Source organism: Tamandua tetradactyla, chromosome 16, assembly GCF_023851605.1.
Source record: "Tamandua tetradactyla isolate mTamTet1 chromosome 16, mTamTet1.pri, whole genome shotgun sequence".
Lineage (NCBI taxonomy): Eukaryota > Metazoa > Chordata > Mammalia > Pilosa > Myrmecophagidae > Tamandua > Tamandua tetradactyla.
Window position 1 is genome coordinate 26,079,378 of NC_135342.1, and position 20,672 is coordinate 26,100,049.

Consider the following 20,672-nt stretch of genomic DNA (forward strand, 5'->3'; position numbering starts at 1 on the left):
GAGTACTTTTTTTTTCCCGTTAGAACGGCCGCTCGCGCCTGCGCGTGGTCCCGCAGTGGAATTTTTCCTGCCCGCGCGAGCCCTGTCGTCTCCGTTGCGCATGCGTACGCACTTCTCTGTCTTGGTAAGCGTGCGAGCCGCGGGCTGAGGGGCTAACCGTTCTGTGAAGTCTTCCATCGTATCCCTAAAGTAGCTCCTCAGCTGCTCGCTCTAGGAGTGGCCTTTCACACGGGAACTCGAGTGTCATTACACTCGTCATTATCGCCCCCTGCCGGGAGTCCCGTTGTCGCAGGTAACAGGCGCGGTCCCTGCCTCAAAGAGGAGGGAGAGGCCAGACCTCCGGGTGTTTTTTTGGGGTACCCGGATTTGATCGCCTTTTCGCCGTCTGGGCAGCTCCAGAGCTCTGCCCTCCCCTGGAGCCTCAGGACCACGACTTAGGAGATGGCCCTGGAGACCCTGTTACCTCCATTCGTTCTTTTATCACATATTCTGATGGTCACTAATATATGTTGAGTACCTACAGCCTGGGAAAGTTTGTCCAAAATTGAGTTCATCTGCTGACGTAATTCAGGATCCGACCCTATAAAAGGAAAAAGAATTTTGTCACTCCTACGGTATAGGGATTACAGCCAAGGGAATTGGCTGTAATTGTAAGATACCCTAGTCAAGAAACCCCAATCAATAGTCTTCCCACCTCATCCTTCCAGGAAAATGTGCAGTAAGACTTGAAACTGGTAGAGGGCAGAGGATCATTTATTTCTTTATTCATTCAACAAAAATGTATTAAGCACCGATTCCATGCCAGGCTGGCTGAAGATGTGAACACAGGAGAAATAAAAACAGACTCTCAGTTCGGTACTGAGAGAACTGACAAAACTCTCAGTTCAGTATCAGGCCACCACCAGTCTGACAAGGCACTACCGTCCAACAGAAATACAATGCAGGCTGCATATGCAATTTTAAACTACATTTAAAAAGTAAGAAGAAACAGGTGATATTAATTTGAAGTTATTTAACCCAATATATCCAAAATCATTTAACGTTGTTTAATGAAGTATTTACATTACTTCAGCTTAAAATTTTAAGTTAATTAAAATTAAATTTAAAATCCACGAGGCAAGGGTGCATGGGTGGTTCAGTCGAAGAATGCTCGCATTCCATGCAGGAGACCCGGGTTTGATTCCCGGACCATGCACCCCACCGCACCCGCACCCTCACCCCACCCCATCCTGCTCCACCCCAAAAGAAAAATCCACACGGCATTAACAATGATATTCATTTGTGGCATGAATTGTAGAAGCAAAATGTTGGAAACTGCTCTGCGTCCACTAATAAAAATTTGGATAAATAGGTGATGGTTGAGCCACACTATGGAGTACCATCCTGGTGGCAGCTGTTGAAAAATTAGGGAGAGCTAAAGGTATTAATATGAGTTAATCTCTAAGACATATTAAACAAAATGTATTAATTATTAAACAAGAAAAAAGTGCAGAACAATGTGTATAGTATGCTTCCCATTTGTATAAGAAGAAGAAGGGGAGTATTTTTTACTTGCATGCTTTCGTATATACAGAATTCCTTAGAAAGACACAGTAAAGACACACCAGGGTTACCTCTGGAAAGGGGGAACAGAGAGACAGGTGATCAGGTGTGAAGGAACAACTTTCTTTTCATTTAGTGCCCCTTAGTACATTTTCAATATTTTTACCATGTCCATTTAAGTGAAGAATAATAGCTAAGTCATAGAATCAGTGTAAGAATTAAGGGAAATAATTATGTAAAATACCTAGTTACCACTTGACAACCTAATCAGTCCCAGATGCTATCATTATTATTCCCAGGGATCCACTCATTAGAAACTAGCCCACCCTTTAGTTAATGTTAGCCTGGAAAATTGTTCTTTCCCATGAAGTGTATTCCAGCCACAACCCTAGCTGTGAAGTCACCTGTGAGACCAGAGTAGTGTCCCCAGGCCTAGGGAACAGACTTGGGCTCCTTATTACTAATGTCATTCAAAGAACAAAGCAAGTCAAGGTTGCCCCTCTGGTTTTACAGTCAACTAACCAGGCCCTTCTTATGCTAACTAGGCTTTCTGCTTCCCTTCCCCTAATGCAAGACCTACCTGCCAGGCTGTATGATCTATGCAGAGCCCTACCTCAAAGTTTAGTGTACACGTCAGCTTCCTTTCAGGTGATGAGGTCTCATTGTCATATGTAATCATAACACCCTGTACTTTTCCTTCTTAGAACATCGCTAGCATGAGTTGTTTTCAAGTTAGAGAAAATTTAAAGATGCAAAAAATTTCAAAGACTAATATACCCATCATCCAGAATTTCCCATTGTAGTTAATTTTATGACTTCTCTTTGTGCCTGCGTTTCCTATTGAGCTATTGAATTGTAAGCTCTGTTGGGCAAGAACCACTTCTGTATCTTCTCACACATCTATTACAGAGCAGCCAATGAGTGACTCCAAGGAGTGCAAGGGCCTGATAGTGTTGTGGAGTGCTATGCCCTCTAGCGCCAACTCTCTTTATTACAGGGTTCCTGGATGCTTGTGCTCTGTCATTACTACCACTGACACTTTACCTTAGAATGGTAAACTAAAAAGAAAACCTAAAGTCAGTGTCAATGCTCCATCACAAACCTGGTTTCCTCCACCGTGTGCAGGACACACCATATCTCAGCTTCAAATGCCCTGTCTTCTAAGTGGCCACAGGACTTGAATTCCCCCATTAGTTCGTCTTTGGATAATTAGGATATTAAAGAGTCAAGACCATTGGGATTAAGGCAACTGGTATTTATTTAGGATTTTGCTTTTAAGAATGGGTACTAAGATTAGGGGCTAAAATTTAGGGGATTTTAGGAGAGAGGACACCTTTTGAGGGTAACCCAAGGAAGCTGGCCTATAGAGCAGAAAAATGTGTGTAAATAAACGAACAGTGGGGCTTGAAAGCCCTCTTTCTTTTTTTATGCAATTTTATTGAGATATATTCACATACTATATAATTATCCAAAGTGTACAATCAGTGGTGCACAGTATCATCATATAGTTGTGCATTTATCACCACAATCAATTTTTGAACATTTTCATTACTCCAAAAAAAAGAATAAAAATTAAAAAGAACACCCCAAAACAAACATCCCATACTGGTTATACTTCCCATTATTTATTTATTTTTTGTCATTATTTTCTTACTTATCTGTCCATACAGTGAATAAAGGGAGTGTCAGTCACAAGGTTTTCACAATCTCACAGTCACACCGTGAAAGCTATATAGTTATACAGTCATTTTTAAGAATCACAGCTACTAGACTACAGTTCGGTGGTTTCAGGCATTTCCTTCTAGCTATTTTAATACATTAAAATGTAAAAAGGGATATCTATTTAACTCATCAGAATAAACTCTAGAATGACCTCTTGATTCTTTGAAATCTCTCAGCCACTGAAACTTTATTATATTTCATTTCTCTTCCCCCTTTTGGTAAGAAGCTTTCTTAATTCCATGATGCCAGGTTCAGGCTTATCCCCTGGAGTCAAGTCCTACATTGCGAGGGAGATTTACACCCTTGAGAGTCTATGTAGGGGGGAGGGGGGAGGGCAGTGAGTTTGTGGGTGAAGATCCTCTTTCATACTAACCCCCTAGGAATGTGCCACCAAAGGTTCCCAACTGCTTACTTTTTTAGGCTGGTCAAGAGAATTTGGACCTAGTAGAAGAGCAATGGCAGTGACTGCAAATTACATATAAATGACCACTTTCTCAGCAACTCTGGGACCTCAGGAAGGAGCCTGTGGAGTAAACCTAAGCTGTGGAGCCTGACCCATAGAGCCATTTATTGATGTACAGGATCTGAAGAGGATCACACTATCTCCTGAAAGGTGGTCAAAATGGGCAGCATGCAGCCTAGGGGTAGAGTAGAGTAGGCAGAAGGGATTCTGATGTCTACCATCCTATCCTCAGTTCCTATCCTGAGTGGGTTTGTGAGTCATAGAGTTTCCTTAGCATCAGCTGGCAGAGCCTCTTCCTCCTCTAATAGGGTAAAAAGAATCCTGAACTATGGATTTCGTCTTAGTGCTAGAATCTTCTCTGGTAACCTTGAACACATGCCTCTTTTCTTCTCTGAATTCACATTCCCCATATGTACAGTGGAGATGATGATGCCTTTTCCTCGGGATTCTTTTGAGAACTAGTAAGTAGTTGACGTGAAGGCTTTTTTTTTTTTTTTGTGGGCTCTAACCCACTCAGCACTTGAGAGGATGATGGTGAGTTGGTAAGTTTTACCTATTTCCCTCCAGATCCAGTTGTCTGTGGCAACACAAAGCCTAGGCTTAGCCATACCAAAGAGGGTGGGTTCTGCCAACCTTGCTTCAGGTGGTCCAGGCCAAAGTGATCTGGGACCCCATCAGTTCTCCAAATCAGTTCTCAAACTTGAGTGTGCAAAAGATCAGCTGGAGGGTAGTGTGTCAGTGACTCAGTGGCAGGACTTTCACCTGCCATGCCGGAGACCTGATTTCGATTCCTGGTGCCTGCCCATACAAAAAAAAGATCAGCTGGAAAACTTGTTAAAACCTAAATTGCTGGGTCCCACCTCAGGGTTTTCAATTAAATTGTGGGTCAGGGCACAATAATTTGCATTTCTAACAAGTTCTCAAGTGGTTCTGGTACTGTTTGCCTGGGATCACAAGTGCTCTGAGCCAGAAGTTGATTTCCTTCATCTGGCAGACACAAAGGTGACTTCCATTGCCCTTTGCTGGCCATACTATAGATTAGCTGTCAAGTTTCCAGACCATCTAAACTCAATACAAAGTGTAGGTTGGAAGGTATAGAGTGGTCACATGTCTGAGAACTAGGCCAGCCTAAAAAAAGCAATCATAATTATTTCAGAGTATACTTAGGACTTTTACCTGAATTGTCTTACTTGATCTTTGCAACATCCTGTGAAGTAGGCATTTTCATTTTATAAATGAGGAAAAGCAAGCCCATCATCATACCAGTAATGACAGACCCCCTGACAGTAGGGGATTATTAAAGCAGACTTTATTCACAATCCAACCAGGAAAAGTAGAGGTTTGTCCTCATGGAGGCCAAAGAGAAGGGAATGGGGAGGAGGATGATGAACAAATGTATCACATGTAAGAGAGCTACCTGATTCAGCAAGCCTGGGAAAACCTACAAGGCTATATGTCTGGATCCTTTTCAGCTATGTTGGGTGGGGCTCACTCTTAGTCCTGGGTGTCCCTTATCTCTCTTTCCCATTTCAATGGTCAGACTTGAATATCAGTGGAATCACTCAGGGAGCTTGTTTCAAGTGAAGGTTCCTGAGTCCCACCTACATGGTTCTGATTTAGTAGGTCTAGAACAGGGCTCAGGAATCTAAGATATACCTCCTCCACCAGGGATCACACATTGAAAACCACTAGTGCTCACAAAATGCTTCCCTGACATACCACCACCATCAAAGAACTATTATTTGCCTGTAAGAACATTCCTTTCTAGCCTCTCTCTAGATTTCTGTTCTTCCTTCACCCATAATATCCTGCTGGGTTATGATAGAAAATGTTACTATTCTATTTCTAACTCCTTTATTTACCTTTTCTGGACCTCAATTTTTTATCTCTAAAATGGGATAATGTCGACCTTGCTGGGCTGTAGTAAGGACTAAATTAGATGAGTTATGTTTTGTGCATATTTTCTGACATTCCGAAGATATTCAATAAACATGAGTTTGTAGATCTTGCCTTCTCATTCCTAGCTCCTCAAAAAGTCAAAGTGCTAAGATGGCCTGTTTTGGATCCACACAGGTTTTTAAGTAACGCATCCTGAAGAGGACTGGGGAAAAGAAAAGTGATGTCTTCCTCTAGACTCGTTCCCCTGTGGAAGGATTTTAAATGCCTCATAAATGACCTCATACATAAAAGCAAGGTATGGGTTCATATGGGACATGAACATATGTTGGCCTCTATCTATTTTACAATTATAAGCAAGCACTTCAGAGGAGGGAAGAATTTTTCATGGAAGCAGAATGTAAGCAGAGCAGACCATAAGGACAATTAATATCTTCATAGGAAGTGGTCCATCAAATTCCAAGTGAGCCTAGGGACCTCTTGCAAGGATTTGGATAGAGGGAGGTTAGCACTTTAGAGCATGGTCAGAGGATCCAACCCCCTAGGAAGAGAGATTTACTAAAAGAGGAATGGAAAAGGCACCAGAGGGAAAATTTGCCAACCTCAGCTTTACTGTGGCTGACTCTGTGCAAATGGATCATAGGTACATGTTTTGTAGCACATACTCTATCACTGTTGGATGATTTATATTATATATATGTCAAATTTAATGGCCTGGTAGGGTATCCTAAAGTCTTACTTAGTGCAGTTTCCAGCTTTAATAACGTAAAGCTGCACTGGCTTTTCAGAAACCCTATTATATTACTTGTGGGTATAAGACAATGTACTTTCCTGTATAATTTGTCAAATGTTGTGTCTTTTATGATATATATGCTTTTTCGACACAGGGGAGAATGTTAGAGAACAGGTATACCTAACTTCATGTTGGGAAGACATCAGTTTTCCCATGTGCTCAGGTTATAAGATTTGCCCAGGTAGGCCCCGCAGGGGTTTGGTTCTCTCTTGTGTTGGAGATTTTGTTACATGCTTGTTAAGTGGAGGTTTCCAACAGGTGATGAGTTGTGTACCTATGGTTGTGACAGGAGTTGCCCTTTGCATTTGAGGTAGGACTTTAGGAACTGTTTCATTTTGATTTGTGTAAGATATATTTAGTGCACATGTCCTGGCTTCTTAGTTCATGACATGTGCTCCTCCATCACTTGCTGCTACACCTGTTTAGATCAGGGATTTCTCTATGCTGGAAATAAGGCTGGAGAAATACAAGCATGGAGCCTCAGTCGAAGCCAATTCCTCCACAATTTCAAGGCCCATTCCTCTTCAGTGATATGTATCCGCAGCCGGCCAGAGGCCCACACCTTGCTTATATTTTTCTACAGCAACCTTTAGAGGACCGAAAGAATGAAGTAGTTGTGCTGAGTGACCGGTCCCAGATACTGTTCAAGGATTCTCGTCATCCTCAAAATATGCCACTTATCTGCCATTACTTCAGTGATGCCAACTTCTTTGCCTCGCTCTCTTGGGTATCATCAAGCACCAAAGAAATACAGGTAAAACTGCTTAGCCTTTCTTCACCTCTCTTAGTCCATTCTACAGGTTCCATGCCCATGAAACACTCACCCTACACTGACAAAAGGAAGACAGATCTCTTGAATTCAGATCCTTGAATGAAAGTGTTCTAGATACAGGGTTCCACCCCACCATCACCCTTTCTCTAATTAAATTTCCACATTGATTAGATTTTATGGTTCTCCTAAAGTAGGCCAATGTTGGGGATGGGTCCTAGTCTTCCTGCTTCTACAGTATGTCTAAGTCCTATCACCAGGATGTAAAATCACTCTAGAGTCTTCCAATTCCTCCTTAGTGCAAGAGCAGGAGAAGGCAGCTGAATATTCCACCCTTTCCTCTTCTACTTTCTTTTCTAAACAGTTTCCATTTTATTCTGTTTTAGGCTGTAGTATGGATGAAGAGCAAAACTGAGGACATGGTTGAGAAAAGAACTTTCTCCATGATTGAACGATTGCCCCCCATCCAGTCCATGGTCCACACAGGTTCTTTTCACATCATTGTGGCATACTGTGGTGACCTGATTCTGCGGCTCTTTGGGGATCACTTTCGGGCATTCAAACCACTGGGTATAGTGCCCTGCCGCTTCAACATCATCTGCCTCTGCTATGACCCAGAAATGAAGATGCTTCTGTCAGGCATCTTGGGGGCAGTGGTCACCTGGGTCATTGAACGAAGTGGGAAGGGCCTCCAAATAGCCCACATGGTTTCCATGCCTGGTGATGAACTTGTCCAAGACATCATAGTGAATGGCCCCAATGGCTCCCTCCTAGCCCTGTGTGAGACTGTAGTGAGGGTCCTTGAGCGCCAGGGCCATGGCCGGCTGGGAGAGGTGAAGAGGTTCACTTCCACTGGCAGTGGCTCCTCCATCACTTGCTGCTACACCTGTTTAGATCAGGGATTTCTCTATGCTGGAAATAAGGCTGGAGAAATACAAGCATGGAGCCTCAGTCGAAGCCAATTCCTCCACAATTTCAAGGCCCATTCCTCTTCAGTGATATGTATCCGCAGCCGGCCAGAGGCCCACACCTTGCTAACAGCTGGCAGCGATGGCTTAATCAAAGAATGGAATCTTACTTCAGGGAATCTGCTGCGGCGGCTAGAACTTGGCGAGGAACTCCATCGACTCCAGTTTATTGATAACATTACTTTCTTCTGCCAGACTACGCATAGTTTTTCCTTGCGCCGTCTGCCCTGCTTCTATAGCCTTTTCAGTGTCTGTGGTTCTGCTCCTCAGCAGGTGCGTCGGGTCTACTGTAGAGATAACTGGTTCAGGATCCTGTGCACTACTGAAGATGGCTTGTTACGCTTTCTGTCCCCACTCACGGGGGAGCTCCTGGTTGTCACCTGGCCCTTTTCAATCCTAGACCGGGCTGTAGATTGGGCCTATGACCCAGATAAAGAGGAGCTCTTTGTGGCAACAGGCAGCTCAGAGGTGTTGGTATTTGACACAACCCGCTGCCCTTGCCCAGCCAAATATCTTTTATGCACCTCAGCAGATTCTCAGGACTTAGTACAATGCCTGGCTTATGGATATTTCCATCTGGGTCGGGGTCTAGAAGGACTCATGTTCTCTGGGCACCAGAGTGGTGTGATAAGAGTGCTTTCCCAGCACAGCTGTGCCCGAATAGAGAAATTTATGCACTTTGGGGCTGTATTAGCACTCTCTACACTGTCAGGAGGGCTTTATGGTGGCCGAGAAAGTTCTTTGCTCTGTTCCTATGGTATGGATGACTATGTACACCTATCAGAGGCTGTGTTTGAAGGAAGCAGAGTACATCTGCGGCCCCTTGCCAGCATTCTTAGCAGCTGTCACCTAAAACACCTAATACTCTTGCCCAAATCTGTGGGTGCCATCACGGAAACTAACTGCCTGCGTCTCTGGAAGTTCCATGACTTTTTATCCTTTAAATCACCACAAGGCTCCATATTCACAGAGACATTGCCTTTGCACCAGTGTGCCATCACATCCTTTGATGTCTGCTTGTCCCTGAGTCTTTTTGTCACAGGTGGTATTGATGGCTCTGTCCGGATCTGGGACTTCTATGGTAGACTTATAGCCATGCTAGACTCATCATTGCATTTTGGCCCACTCTGCTTTGCAAATGACCGGGGCGACCTGCTTGTGACTTTCAACCAGAGTCTTTATCTGGTGTCCTGTTTAAAACTGCTTCCCCCAACCATACTGGTTCACTTTTCCTTTATGAGCATACCAGATGAAGTGCTAGAAGTCCCTAAGCCTTTCACACCAGGATTCTTCTTCTCCTTTGAGACCATGTTTGTGCCCAAGTACATCTACCTTGGACATGGGAAACAGGAATTAGTGGGTTTGGAGAAACTTATCAATAGGCGGGCTATTGCCTTTGACCATACGGTACCACATGTCATAGAAGATGAGGAGGAAGGGGGCCCAGTATGGCTGTCTACCCCCAAACGTGGATCCTTGCAAGAGTTGCAAACTGATTGGCTGCAGGTGAGCAACCAAGTTCGCCATCCGCATTATGTGGTTCCTCCCCAACTACAGCTGACTGGGTGGGATGGACTCAACCCTTATCAGATAGTGCGATATTACTTTGGTCATGGGCGGAAATGGCTTTTTGCCCCCGATGGCTACATCCCCAACTCAGTGATTCGTGCTCGACTTTGGCCAGAAGGCAGCCCAATATACCTACAATGCAGCCTGCACCCACCCCAGCGGGAATTGGAATGGGACAAAACTCAACAATTCTTCTTCTGGCATGGTAGGGTAAGAGCTATAAGTGAAGTAGAAGAACACATACAGGAGAAGGAGGATGAAGACTTCCTAGAAAAGAGAATATCCAAGGATATAACCTATACTGTGCTTACAGACACAGTAAACCGCAGTTGGCTGGGAAGAAAGATGAGTGAAATAACAATTAATAGCCTGATTGAGACAATCCTCAATATTATGATCCATGCTTCCCCACTGAAGTTCCAATACTGTGTCTGTGCACTAGGACAAATCTTTGCCTCTTTCCAGGTATCTCCAGCCTTGCGCTCGGAGACAGCCCATCGTCTGCTGGATGATTCAGCCAATTCTAACCCACAGATCCGAGAGCTAGCCTGGGAAGGGCTGAAGCGTCTAGGAATGATCACTCATCTCTTTGCCATGCCTCTAGCCCGAGGATTAATGGACAAGGACCAAAGGGTGAGGAGTAAGGCTTTGAGCCTCATGGCTGACACTGGAATCCACTGTAAATCCTCTCTTTTACAATTGATCCAGAACCGAGACACTTTTCAGGAAATGCAGTAAGTTGTTTGTGCCTTCATTAATTCTTTAACAGCTTTTAATATTCTTTCCCCCTTTTCCTATCTTTCATTTTCCCTTCCCTCTCTATCTCTTCACTGTTCATTTCTCACTTTGTATTGTTCATAACCTTTTTCCTATTCCTACATTATGCTGACAATTCCCTGACTGCTCACTCCTTTCTGTTTCCTCTCCTATATTTGACTTCTTCTCAATCTTCTTTTTATTCCTTTCTTCTACTCCCATAGCCCCAATAAATAGCACTCCATTCCTTACCATCCTGACTCCCTAGACTCTAGACTTTTCATTTCTTCTTGGCCATCCTTTGCCTCTACATATGCTCTCTCTCCTGGCTACTTTGCCAAACCCCTTTCCTGTTCTACAGCATTTCTTTCCTTCTCATTCTCCATCTCATCTCTAATTCAGCAGGGTGCATCCTTTCCTTTGACTTTCATAGGCAGGAAATGATTGGAGAGGAACCACTGGACCATCTGCTAGGTATGCGGGCAACAGATCTCCAAATCCTTCATAGTCAAGTGGAACAACGACTGAATGAAAATCTAACTTTGTCACATGGAGATGAAAAGCCTGCTTTTTCTTTAGATGTCTCAAGGGATTCCGAACTTAAATCCCCTGTCACAATTCCTGAAGAACATGAAGTGACCACCAAGCCCAGCAAAGGCCAAAGACGGGGCCGAGCAGGGGCCAAAAGGCATAGTATGTATGGGGTTATTTGGTCCATATCTCAGGGGCCCCAGAGGCAGAGTAGCTAGAGCTAAGGAGGGTCAAAAGATACTAGGTGGGAAAAGAGATAAGTAGAAAGATATTCTTCCAGAAAGGACCCCTCTTAGAAAGGATCCACTCAAGCCCAGGGAGACTCCAAGACCTGTCTCTCTAGGATTTGGGAGGGCTGTGAATAAAGCAAGTAGAATGCTTTTTATTTTAAGGCCTCAGTCCCCTTTATTGCTACTTTCCCCCCCAATTCCTTTTAGTTCTCACCAGATATTGGGAAAGATTTCATTTAAGCATCCCATGCATTCCTTACCTCCATCTCCTGATTTTCCCTGCAGCCCGAAAATTGTTGCGAGTTCTTAAGAAGACAAAAGAGGTAGACTCTAAACAGATCATCACAGAGCCAAATCCCTTAGAGGATGAAAGTGATCATAATGAAGTGGCACCCGTTGATGTAGAGGATACAACCATCCATCCCAGAGTATCACCAACCCCCAGTATGCTAAAAGATGCTGTACAACCACCGGAGAAAGTTGTCTCAAAGGATTATGTTGCCCTGACTCTGAAGATGCTGAGGAAAATACGTGACAGAAAAGGCAAGAAAATGACAGCTCAGAAACCCATTAAAAAACACAAGAAAAAGAGAAAAGCTGACATTATAATTGAGGTACCTCAGCCAACTGTAAAGGAAAAGAAAACAATTGTGAAGAAAGTTAAGGCCAGTGGGCGAGGTGCCTCTGGACTTCCTGGCCGCAGGCCTACCATGGGAGATGGCTCATCATGGCGGGACGATCTTTGTCATCTTATGACCCTGAGGATATCAGATTCCCAAACAGAAATGTCAGAAGCGCTAAGCACTGAAATAGTGACCATAGCTCAGGACATGCTGGCAGATCGGCGCCCTAGCTGGGAGCTCTTCCAGGAGATCTGTCCCTTGTTGAAGAAAGAAAGCCAGGTTCTGCTTGAGGACCTCGACTGGGATGTAGCCTGGCCAGAGGAAAAACCAATTTTTATCCATGAAGAAGCAATTAGAGAAGAAATGGTTATTAGAGGCAAGGAAGAAGAGCTATCAGAGGAGCAAAAGCAAGTGCTAGAGGAAGCAAGAGACCTGCAAGACTTGGAGGAAACCCAGATGATTCCCAAAAAAGGCAAGAAAAAGAAAGTTATTTTTTTAGAACCAGGTGACTTAAGCAAGGGAAAACGAATACTGAAGAAAGAAGAAAAGAAATTCCCTAAGAAGTCACCTAAGCCAGAAAGGAAACCATCCCAGCAGGAAATAAAAGTGGATAAGGAAAAGATGGAAATGACCGAAGAAGAGAGGGAAATGAGTAAGGAAGCGAGGGAAATGCCAGAACTAGATGGGAAAGTGGTTGAGGAAAAAGAAAAAGCAGTAATGGATGTGAGGAAGCTGTCTTTGCAGGAATGGAAGAAGTCCTGGGATCAGTGGAAACAGGACCGAGATGTGACAAAGGTATCCTGGAATGAATGGAAGCAAGCTTGGGACTGGTGGTGTTATCAGGAAAAGGAGAAGCAACGTGGAGTAGAAGACAAGCAATTCCCAGATGAGGAAATGTTGGCTAGGGACAAGAGGAAACTGAAATGGAATCAGTGGAAACAGACCTTTGAAAAGATTTTGTCAACCAGGGCCAAAGAACAGTTGCCTGAGGATGAAGAAGGATTGGTCTCGGAAGAAGGAGAATTGTCTCAGGAATGGGAAGAAGAAGAAGAGTTAGTCACAGAAGAACAGAGACAGATAAATGAAGAACAGGAAAAGGCCTGGGTGGAGAAGAAAAGAACCCAAGCTGAAAGAAAACGAGCACAAGAAGAGAGGAAACTGGCACGAGAGATAGAGAAACTAGCACAAGAGGAGAGAAAACTGGCTCAAGAGGAGAGAAAACTGGCCCGAGAATTTGGGGAAATGACCCAGGCAGAGAGAAAGCTTTCCCAGAAAGGGGGGAAGCTGGCCCAGAGAGAGGAGAGTATAAGCCAGGAAGTAGGGCAGTTGGCCCAGAAGAAGAGGAAACTGGCCAAGAAATTAGAGAAACTGGCCAGAGAAGGAGAGCAACTTGCAAAGAAAGGTGGAAAACTGGCTGGTGTAAAAAAGATATTAGTCCAGAAAGAGGAAATACTGGCTCAAGAGGAAGAAAATATGGTATGGATTGAAAAGGAGCTGTCCCAGCAATTGGAGGAACTGGCTTTGGAAGAGCAAAAACTGTCTTGGAAAGAAGAGGAACTGAATCAGGAAGAGGAGAAACTGACTAGGGAAAAGGAGGAACTGGCTCAGCAGGAGAAGAAACTTGCCTGGCGAGAGGAGGAACTGGCTTATGAACAGAAAAAACTGATTCAGGAAGAAGCACTCCTGATACAGGAAGAGAAGAAACTGGCCCAGGAAAAGGAAAAAATGCCTGAGGAAGAGGAAAGACTGGCCCCAAAAAGGGAGCAACTGCATAAGAACAAGGAGAAACTGGCCCAGGAAAGGGAAAACTTTGTCCACAACAAGTTGGAACTCGCACAGAACAAGAAGATAATGGCCCAGAAGGAGGAGGATCTGGCTCAGCAGAAGGAGAATCTGGCTCAAAAAAGGGAAAAATTAGCTCAGAGGAAAGACAGCCTCATCCAGAATAAATTAAAACTCACCCAGAACAGAGAGAAATTAGTCCAAATAAAGAAGAATCTGGAAAAATACAAGGAGAAACTGGTTCTAGTAGAGGAGAAGCTGATGCAGCAAAAGGAGATCGTGACCAAGAAGAGGGAAAAACTGGCTTATGTAGAGAAGACACTCTCTCATGTAGAGGAAAGTCTAGCTGAGAAACAGGAGGAACTGGCCCATGAAAAAATGGAACTGGCCATGGAGAAGAGGGGAATATTGCAAGATCAGAAACTGCTCAAAGAAGAACAGGATATTGCCAAGCAAGAAATGACACTAGAGATGGAAATGAAGAACCTGGCCAAGGAGAAGAAGATGCTGGCTAAGGTAAAGGAAACTATCTCCAAGGGAGAGATTCAAGACACTGCAAAAGAGAGAAAATTGACTAAGGATGAAATAGAAACAATTGAGAAGAAATTGTTCCTAGAGGAGAAGATACTGACATATGAAGATAGGGTATTGGCCACAAAGAAGAGGGACATTGCGAAAGGAAAATTGGAATTTGCTAGTGGGGAGAGAGTATATGCCCATGAAGGAAGGAAGTTGGCCAATGCAATCGGGAAATTAGTTAACAAAAAGGAGGACATTTCCAAGGAGCCAGCAAAAGTGAGAAAAATCTTAAAGATACTTCAAAAACTAGTCAAAGAAGAAAGGAAACTAATTCAAGAAGAAATCGACATGACAAAGATGAAGAGGACATTTGTTGTGAAGGAGAAGAAGTTGAAGAAGGTACAGGATAAACTTGATAGCAAGGGGTGGGATTTTTCTGAGGACCAATCAGAGATGACCAAAGGTGAGAGGAAACTGGCTCAGAAGCAGAGAAAAATGGCCAAAGAAGTGAGAAGGTTGATAAAGAAAGAAGAAAAAATAGCTAAGGAAGTAAGCAGATTGGCTAGGGAAGAGCAAGCAATACAGGAAGAAAACAGAATAGCAGATGAAGAGGAGGGATTAGTAGAGGAAGAAGAGGAAATCCCACTCTTTAAAGCAAGATGGAGAAAGAGAAAGCAGCTAAAAGGAATTGAGGGTATGCTAAAAGGAGGTTTTCTCAGTCGAGTGGATGAGGAGGAAAGTGAAGAGAGCTTTTCTAAAGAAATGGAAAGCCTTTTAGACAGTATAGAGCAAGAGAGTTTGTCTGAGGAGGAGAAAAGCAAAAGTGAGGAAGAGGAGGAGGAAGAGGAGGAGGAGGAAGAGGAAGAAAAAGAAGTGGAGGAAGAAGAAGTGGTGGTGGAGGAGGAAGTGGTGGTGGAGGAAGAAGTGGGGGAGGAAGTGGAGGAGGAGGAAGAGCTAGAGGTGGAGGAAGAGGAAGAAGTGGAGGAGGAGGAAGAGGAGAGCATGAGTGAGGAGTACATGGAAAGTTTGGGTGAAAAGGAAGAGGAGAAAGAGAAGGAAAGCACATTTAAAGTAGAGGTGGATGAGAAGGAAGAAATCTTTAAAAAAATAAAGAAACTACTTAAGTCACAAGAAAGAGGAAAAGCCCAAAGAGGAAGGGAGATTTTCCCTCCCATTGGAAAAGTAACTCCTGAGGTCAAAGGCAGGGGCTTAAAACTGGGAATTCTGAAAAGCCCTTCCAAGAAACTAATCTCAGTAGCTCTGGGGAAGGAAGAGAAGATACCAGTGCCAGTATCACATAAACACATATCTTGGGGAAAAATAACTGCCACAGGACTCAAGATGTTCTCAGGAACAAGGTTTGGGGAAAAACGAAGAGAACTGTTGGATAAATATAAGCCCATATCTCTACAAGTTTTGGATACAATTTTGGAGTCCCAAGAGAAGGACTTGAAGGCCTCAAGCATGTCCCAAACATTTGAGCAGTTCATGGAAAGTCCAAAACTCCGACGTAAGCCACCGGGTGGCAGGTGGAAGTGGTTTTTGCAGCGTCATCTGACAGGACAGACTGAAGTCCCCCAATTACCTGTCCCCCAAACTCTGGCTGAGGAACAATATCCAGGGGTAAGCCTCTCAGAGGTAGAGTGGATTTGCCAAGTCCTAGAACAGATGGAAGCAGGAGAGCAGCTTTCCAGGGGTAGTTTCCAAATGCTGTGCCAGCTCCTCGAAGACCTCACCTCAAAGGGAAACTTGGAGTGGCTGCATCTGGCCAAACTTCAAACCATCGTGCACCATCACAAGCAGGCCCTGGAATCACAAGGCATAGGTATCTCAAAACCCAGTAAGGACTTTATGGGTACAAAACACCTGAAAGTGATCCCTCCTATAAAGGGAAAGGAAAAGGAGAGCCAGCTAAAACCTTTGGCTGTCCCCACACCAAAGTCCCCATTAGCTATTAAGAGGATTCCAGACCCAAAGGCTGTTAATTGGCATCTTTTAGGAGAACCCTGCAGAAGTGAGCGGGCACAGCAGATGTCCATTGCTCTCAAGGAGATGGAGATGCAACACGTCTATCCTGCCACAAGAGACATTTCCATAGGTACCCATGCCTCTGTGGACAAACAAACCCTAGCATTGATGTTTCAAAAGGACTTCTGGGCTTTTAAGAAGAAGAGCAGGTTTCCCAAATTGCCCAAGGTGGAGAAGGCACAGACCATCTCTAAAAAAAGGGAGGAAGTGCCTCGGTGGGAGACTTTCGTGGCGCTGTACCATGTTTTGCGGATGTTGCAGCAGCGATATGCAAAAGACAGCACTACTTGGAGGAAACAGTTTTGCCAGCTCATGGAGCTGTACCAACTTAAGTCTCCCCGAATCCAGAGGCTGCTACAAGAACTGCTAGTGAGAGAGGAGTCCCAGCCCCAAAAGAGAATCTACAAAGAGGCCTTAAAGGACATGGAGCTGGTACCTGGGGAGCGACTGTTCTACCACTTGTTTTGTGGTGGTTCTCATATGCCTGGAAATTCTCTGAAGTTCCAGGAGGTGGTGCCCCTCCCAGGGGAGAACAATGTGTGCACCATTCTTCCCGTGGGCATCGCCCAGTATGGGATCTTAGAACTTGCCTGGAAGAGCCTGCCCCAAGCTGATATTCACCTCACCAAGGAATTGCCCCATATTGTTGCTCCCACCCCATAATTTGGGGCTGACTAGAGGTCATGACTTCTCACTCCCATATGGAGAAAGGCTTAATCACAAGAATCTAGCCCTCAATCCTTCGCACCCACAGAGAGTTAGGGCCAGGCCAAGGCATTTTCCCCACCCAGCTCCAGAAACCAGCTTCTATATGTGGAATAAAGAGGAGGCGCTCCTTTGAAACAAGCACTTTGGTGTGTCTTTTCTCCCCAATCTGTGGTTCTTATGGAAGGTATCCTGGGATAATATATGCTCAGATATATTATCCTGAGCATGGGAGCAGTACCCAAAAGCCAGTGTTGCTCACTTTGTGGAAGCCTTAAGGCAGAATAGTCTATCCTTGTTCTCTTCCTTCCTTGTGTCTCACAAATCTCCTCCCAAAGACTGGGAAGGAAAGTACTTGGCACAAAAACCGATGTCCATTTGGCAGTAATGTAAGAGAAGTTGATATAAATGGGAAGAGAATGAGTTTTAGTATCAGAAGATCCAACATTTTTCCCTTTGGCATTTGAGGGCATATAGTCGAGGTTGACTCTATTTCTCTGATCATACAGCCCCAAACAGCAATTATGGTGGACATTTATGGAGACCCTCAGAGCAAAGGAAAAATTCTACAACTTCTATCCAGCACCACCTGTGTGACTTTATCAGTAGATGGCACTAAGGGGTGAGATCATTTGCGATTAAAGCAGGAAGAATAGAGGGAAGCCTATATTTTTTTACTTCTTTGGTACCACCTGGGCATAAGGATTTGGGAAGGTGATGGGATGATAACTTGGAAGACCAGATGGCTCCCTAATTTTCTAAGCACTTATGAGCCTTCCCTCTAGCAATTAAGTTAGAGGAAATGAATAATAAAATGGAGGAAGTTGTCACTGCCAGTAATCCTGTTCCCTCCCTGACCTCTTCTGCCCACTCTGATGACTTCAGAACTGCCTATTCCCAGGTAAACAGAACCTTTCAACAGCTTTTATAAAGTAACCCATCTGTGCCATTACCAACCCACCCCAACCTCTCCATTATTATTCTGCCCTCTCCACCTGTGTCTGCTTTGGGAGACAGAGGAGGATAGAGGGCAAGAGGACATTCTGAATAGTTGTAGTCACCTTGGAGACCAAGGGCATTGATAGCTTTGGCTCTGAAGTTGGGCTCATCCATATTGGGCCATATGCCAGGTGAGAGCTGGGGGCTGGGGGCAGAAAATTTCAAAGGGATAATTGGCAAGGCAGCATAATAAAGGATACTCCAGCTGAATCTGAAGCCTTTATCTGTATCCTTTCTCCTTTTTGACTACTGTTTACTTGTCTGTCAAAAAAAGTATTGTTCACATATTAAAAATATCAAGCATGAAAGAGAGGATCTCACTACAGATCCTACAGACATTAAAAAGAATAAGTGTGGTAGTTAGATTCAGTTATCAACTTGGCCAGGTGAAGGTGCCTAGAACTATTGCTGTGGACATCAGCCAATGGCACATAAACCTCATCTGTTGCTGATTACATCTGCAGTCGGCTAGGAGGCGTGCCTGCTGCAGTGAATGATGTTTGACTTAATTGGCTGGTGCTTAAATGAGAGAGTGCAATGTAGCACAGCCCAACCAGCTCAGCATACCTCTTCTCAGCATTCGCAGCTCAGCCCAGGCCTTTGGAGAAGCAGAAAGGAGTCACCCCTGGGAAAGTTGTTGGAACCCAGAGGCCTGGAGAGAAGGCCAGCGGAGATCACCCTGTGCCTTCCCAAGTAAGAAAGAACCTCAGTTGAAAGTTAGCTGCCTTTCCTCTGAAAAACTAATGAAATAAATCCCCTTTTATTAAAAGCCAATCCATCTCTGATGTGTTGCATTCCGGCAGCTAGCAAACTAGAACAATAAGAGACTACTATTTCCATCAATTTGACAACAAAGATGAAATTGACAAATTCTCTGAAAGACCCAGAAAGGCAATAATAGCAGTGGCTGCTTGATTCTGCAGGGTATCAGTGGTCTGGTGAGCTTTTTAAAGTGGGTTTTAATGGGCCCTGTGGTCAAAACAAAGAAAATCCAATGAATTGTCTAACCATTATGGTCCTATAATCAGGAAGTCTATGACTAGCTCTTCAGAAAATCTCGGATCCTGTGTACTGGCTGTGACAATGCAGATAGCCCATTTTGCCAGAATGACAGCAGAAGTTGTTTGTATTTTTCTCATTATGTAAACTTTCAATTAAAAAAAGTAGAAGAGAGTATTATAATGAACCTCCAGATTCCTTCAAGTAGATTTAATTGTTAACATCTTACCAAAATTGCTTCATCTAGTTTTTCTTTGTTGAAGTATTTTTTTTATCTGAGTGATACAAGTTTCATTCACTTCTAAGCACTTATCCTAAGCCAGTAATATACTAAACAGAACATTTGACTAGAAGTCTGTGAAACTGGTAGTATGCTTAGTTTTGAAAGCTGAGTGATATATGTTTCATTCATTTACTTTTTAGGTACATTCTCCCCAATATACTCTTTGCTTCAGTTTGCTAATGCTACTGGAATACAATGTACCAGAAATTGGCTTTTACAAAGAGGACTTATTAGGTTAAAAATTTACAGTTCTAAGGACATGAAAATGTCCAAATTAAGGCATCAACAAAAGTATACCTTCACTCAAGAAAGGCCTATCATGTCCAGGGTTTCTCTGTCACATAGAAAGGCACATGATGACATCTACTGGTCCTTCTCTCCTGGATTGGTTTCCAAAATGACTCAGCTCTTTGGATCCTTCTGCATCTACAACTATCTATGTTCTCTCCAAAATGTTCCTCTCTAAAAGGACTCCAGTAAGTAAATTAAGACCCACCTTACATGGGCAGGGTCACATCTTGAAGGAAACAACGTAATCAAAAAGTCCCACTGACAATAAGTTTGCAACCACAAGATTGGATTATAAGAACATAGCTTTTCTGGGGTACATAACCATTTCAAACCAGCACATTCCACCCTCTGGACCCCCAAAAGACATGTTCTTTCCACATACAAAATGCATTAATTCCATCACAATATCACAAAAGCTTTAAAACACTTCAGTAGCAATACAAGGTCAAAAAGCAATACAAGTTCTCATAAAAAAATCAGCTACAGGCATGGTTTGTCCTAAAGCAGAATTCTTCTCTGGCTGTGAACCTGTGAAACTCAGAACTAGTTATCTGCTGCCAGTATACAAAGAATGAACAGTCATAGGATAAACATTCCCATTTCCATAGGGAGAAATTGGAAGGGAAATAGCGGTCACTGGGTGCATACAATTCCAAAAGCCTGCAGGGAAAACTCCATTAGATTTTTAAGGTCTGATAATCATTTATAGAATGACATTTCAGTCTCTGGGATTGAGAAAGCTCAGTCCCACCCTTTCCAAGGGCTTGTGCAGCAGCTCTGTTCTCTCCAAACACTGGGATGATGGGTGTAACATTGAGGAGCATGGGGAAATCAACCTCCACAAGCATCTTGGTGGCACTTGGACTCTGCCATCTCCAAGGCACATGCTCAATCCCTTCAGAACAGTTAGGGCGGTGGACAGGCTCGCCACAATCCCTGGGGAACATGCTCCACCCTCTCTGAGGCATGAGACAGGAACACTTTAAAACCCATTCTTCTTCTGTGGGGCAAACTCACTCTCCCCACACGCATGGGTGGATCCACTCTCTTGACTTGAGATTTCCTGGTTCCAAAACCTCAGCTTCTATGATTCTGCCTCTGTAGTCATTTGTACCTATTCTATCCCTTTTAGCCCGGATTGGCAGTGGTTCCATTTATATAAATCCCACAACATTCTTGCTGTTTTTTCCATGCAGTATACAGG

General features: G+C 43.8%; 1 protein-coding gene across 5 annotated transcripts; it reads left to right on the plus strand.

Annotated features, from left to right (window-relative positions):
* Positions 1–63: 63 nt before the first annotated feature.
* Positions 64–18,508, plus strand: WDR87 (WD repeat domain 87). Of its 5 annotated transcripts, XM_077132018.1 has the most exons (8): positions 106–292; positions 3,685–3,877; positions 5,801–5,921; positions 7,000–7,170; positions 7,572–9,659; positions 10,188–10,456; positions 10,912–11,171; positions 11,525–18,508. In XM_077132018.1, exons 3-8 carry the CDS (start codon positions 5,847–5,849, stop codon positions 16,852–16,854), a joined length of 8,193 nt encoding a protein of 2,730 aa, XP_076988133.1. In that variant the 5' UTR covers positions 106–292; positions 3,685–3,877; positions 5,801–5,846; the 3' UTR covers positions 16,855–18,508. The 5 variants fall into 5 exon arrangements, with proteins under 5 accessions (XP_076988131.1, XP_076988133.1, XP_076988129.1 ...); XM_077132014.1 differs by having other exon boundaries at positions 7,572–10,456; positions 11,525–18,507; XM_077132015.1 differs by lacking the exon at positions 3,685–3,877 and having other exon boundaries at positions 7,572–10,456.
* Positions 18,509–20,672: the final 2,164 nt, after the last annotated feature.

Bases quoted from the DNA above. Each gene is read 5' to 3' on its own strand.
- WDR87 (XM_077132015.1), top strand. From the start codon at position 5,847: ATGTCTTCCTCTAGACTCGTTCCCCTGTGGAAGGATTTTAAATGCCTC. The intron at 7,171-7,571 runs GTAAAACTGCTT...ATTCTGTTTTAG, and splicing joins CAAGCACCAAAGAAATACAG to GCTGTAGTATGGATGAAGAG. The intron at 11,172-11,524 runs GTATGTATGGGG...TTTTCCCTGCAG, and splicing joins AGCAGGGGCCAAAAGGCATA to CCCGAAAATTGTTGCGAGTT.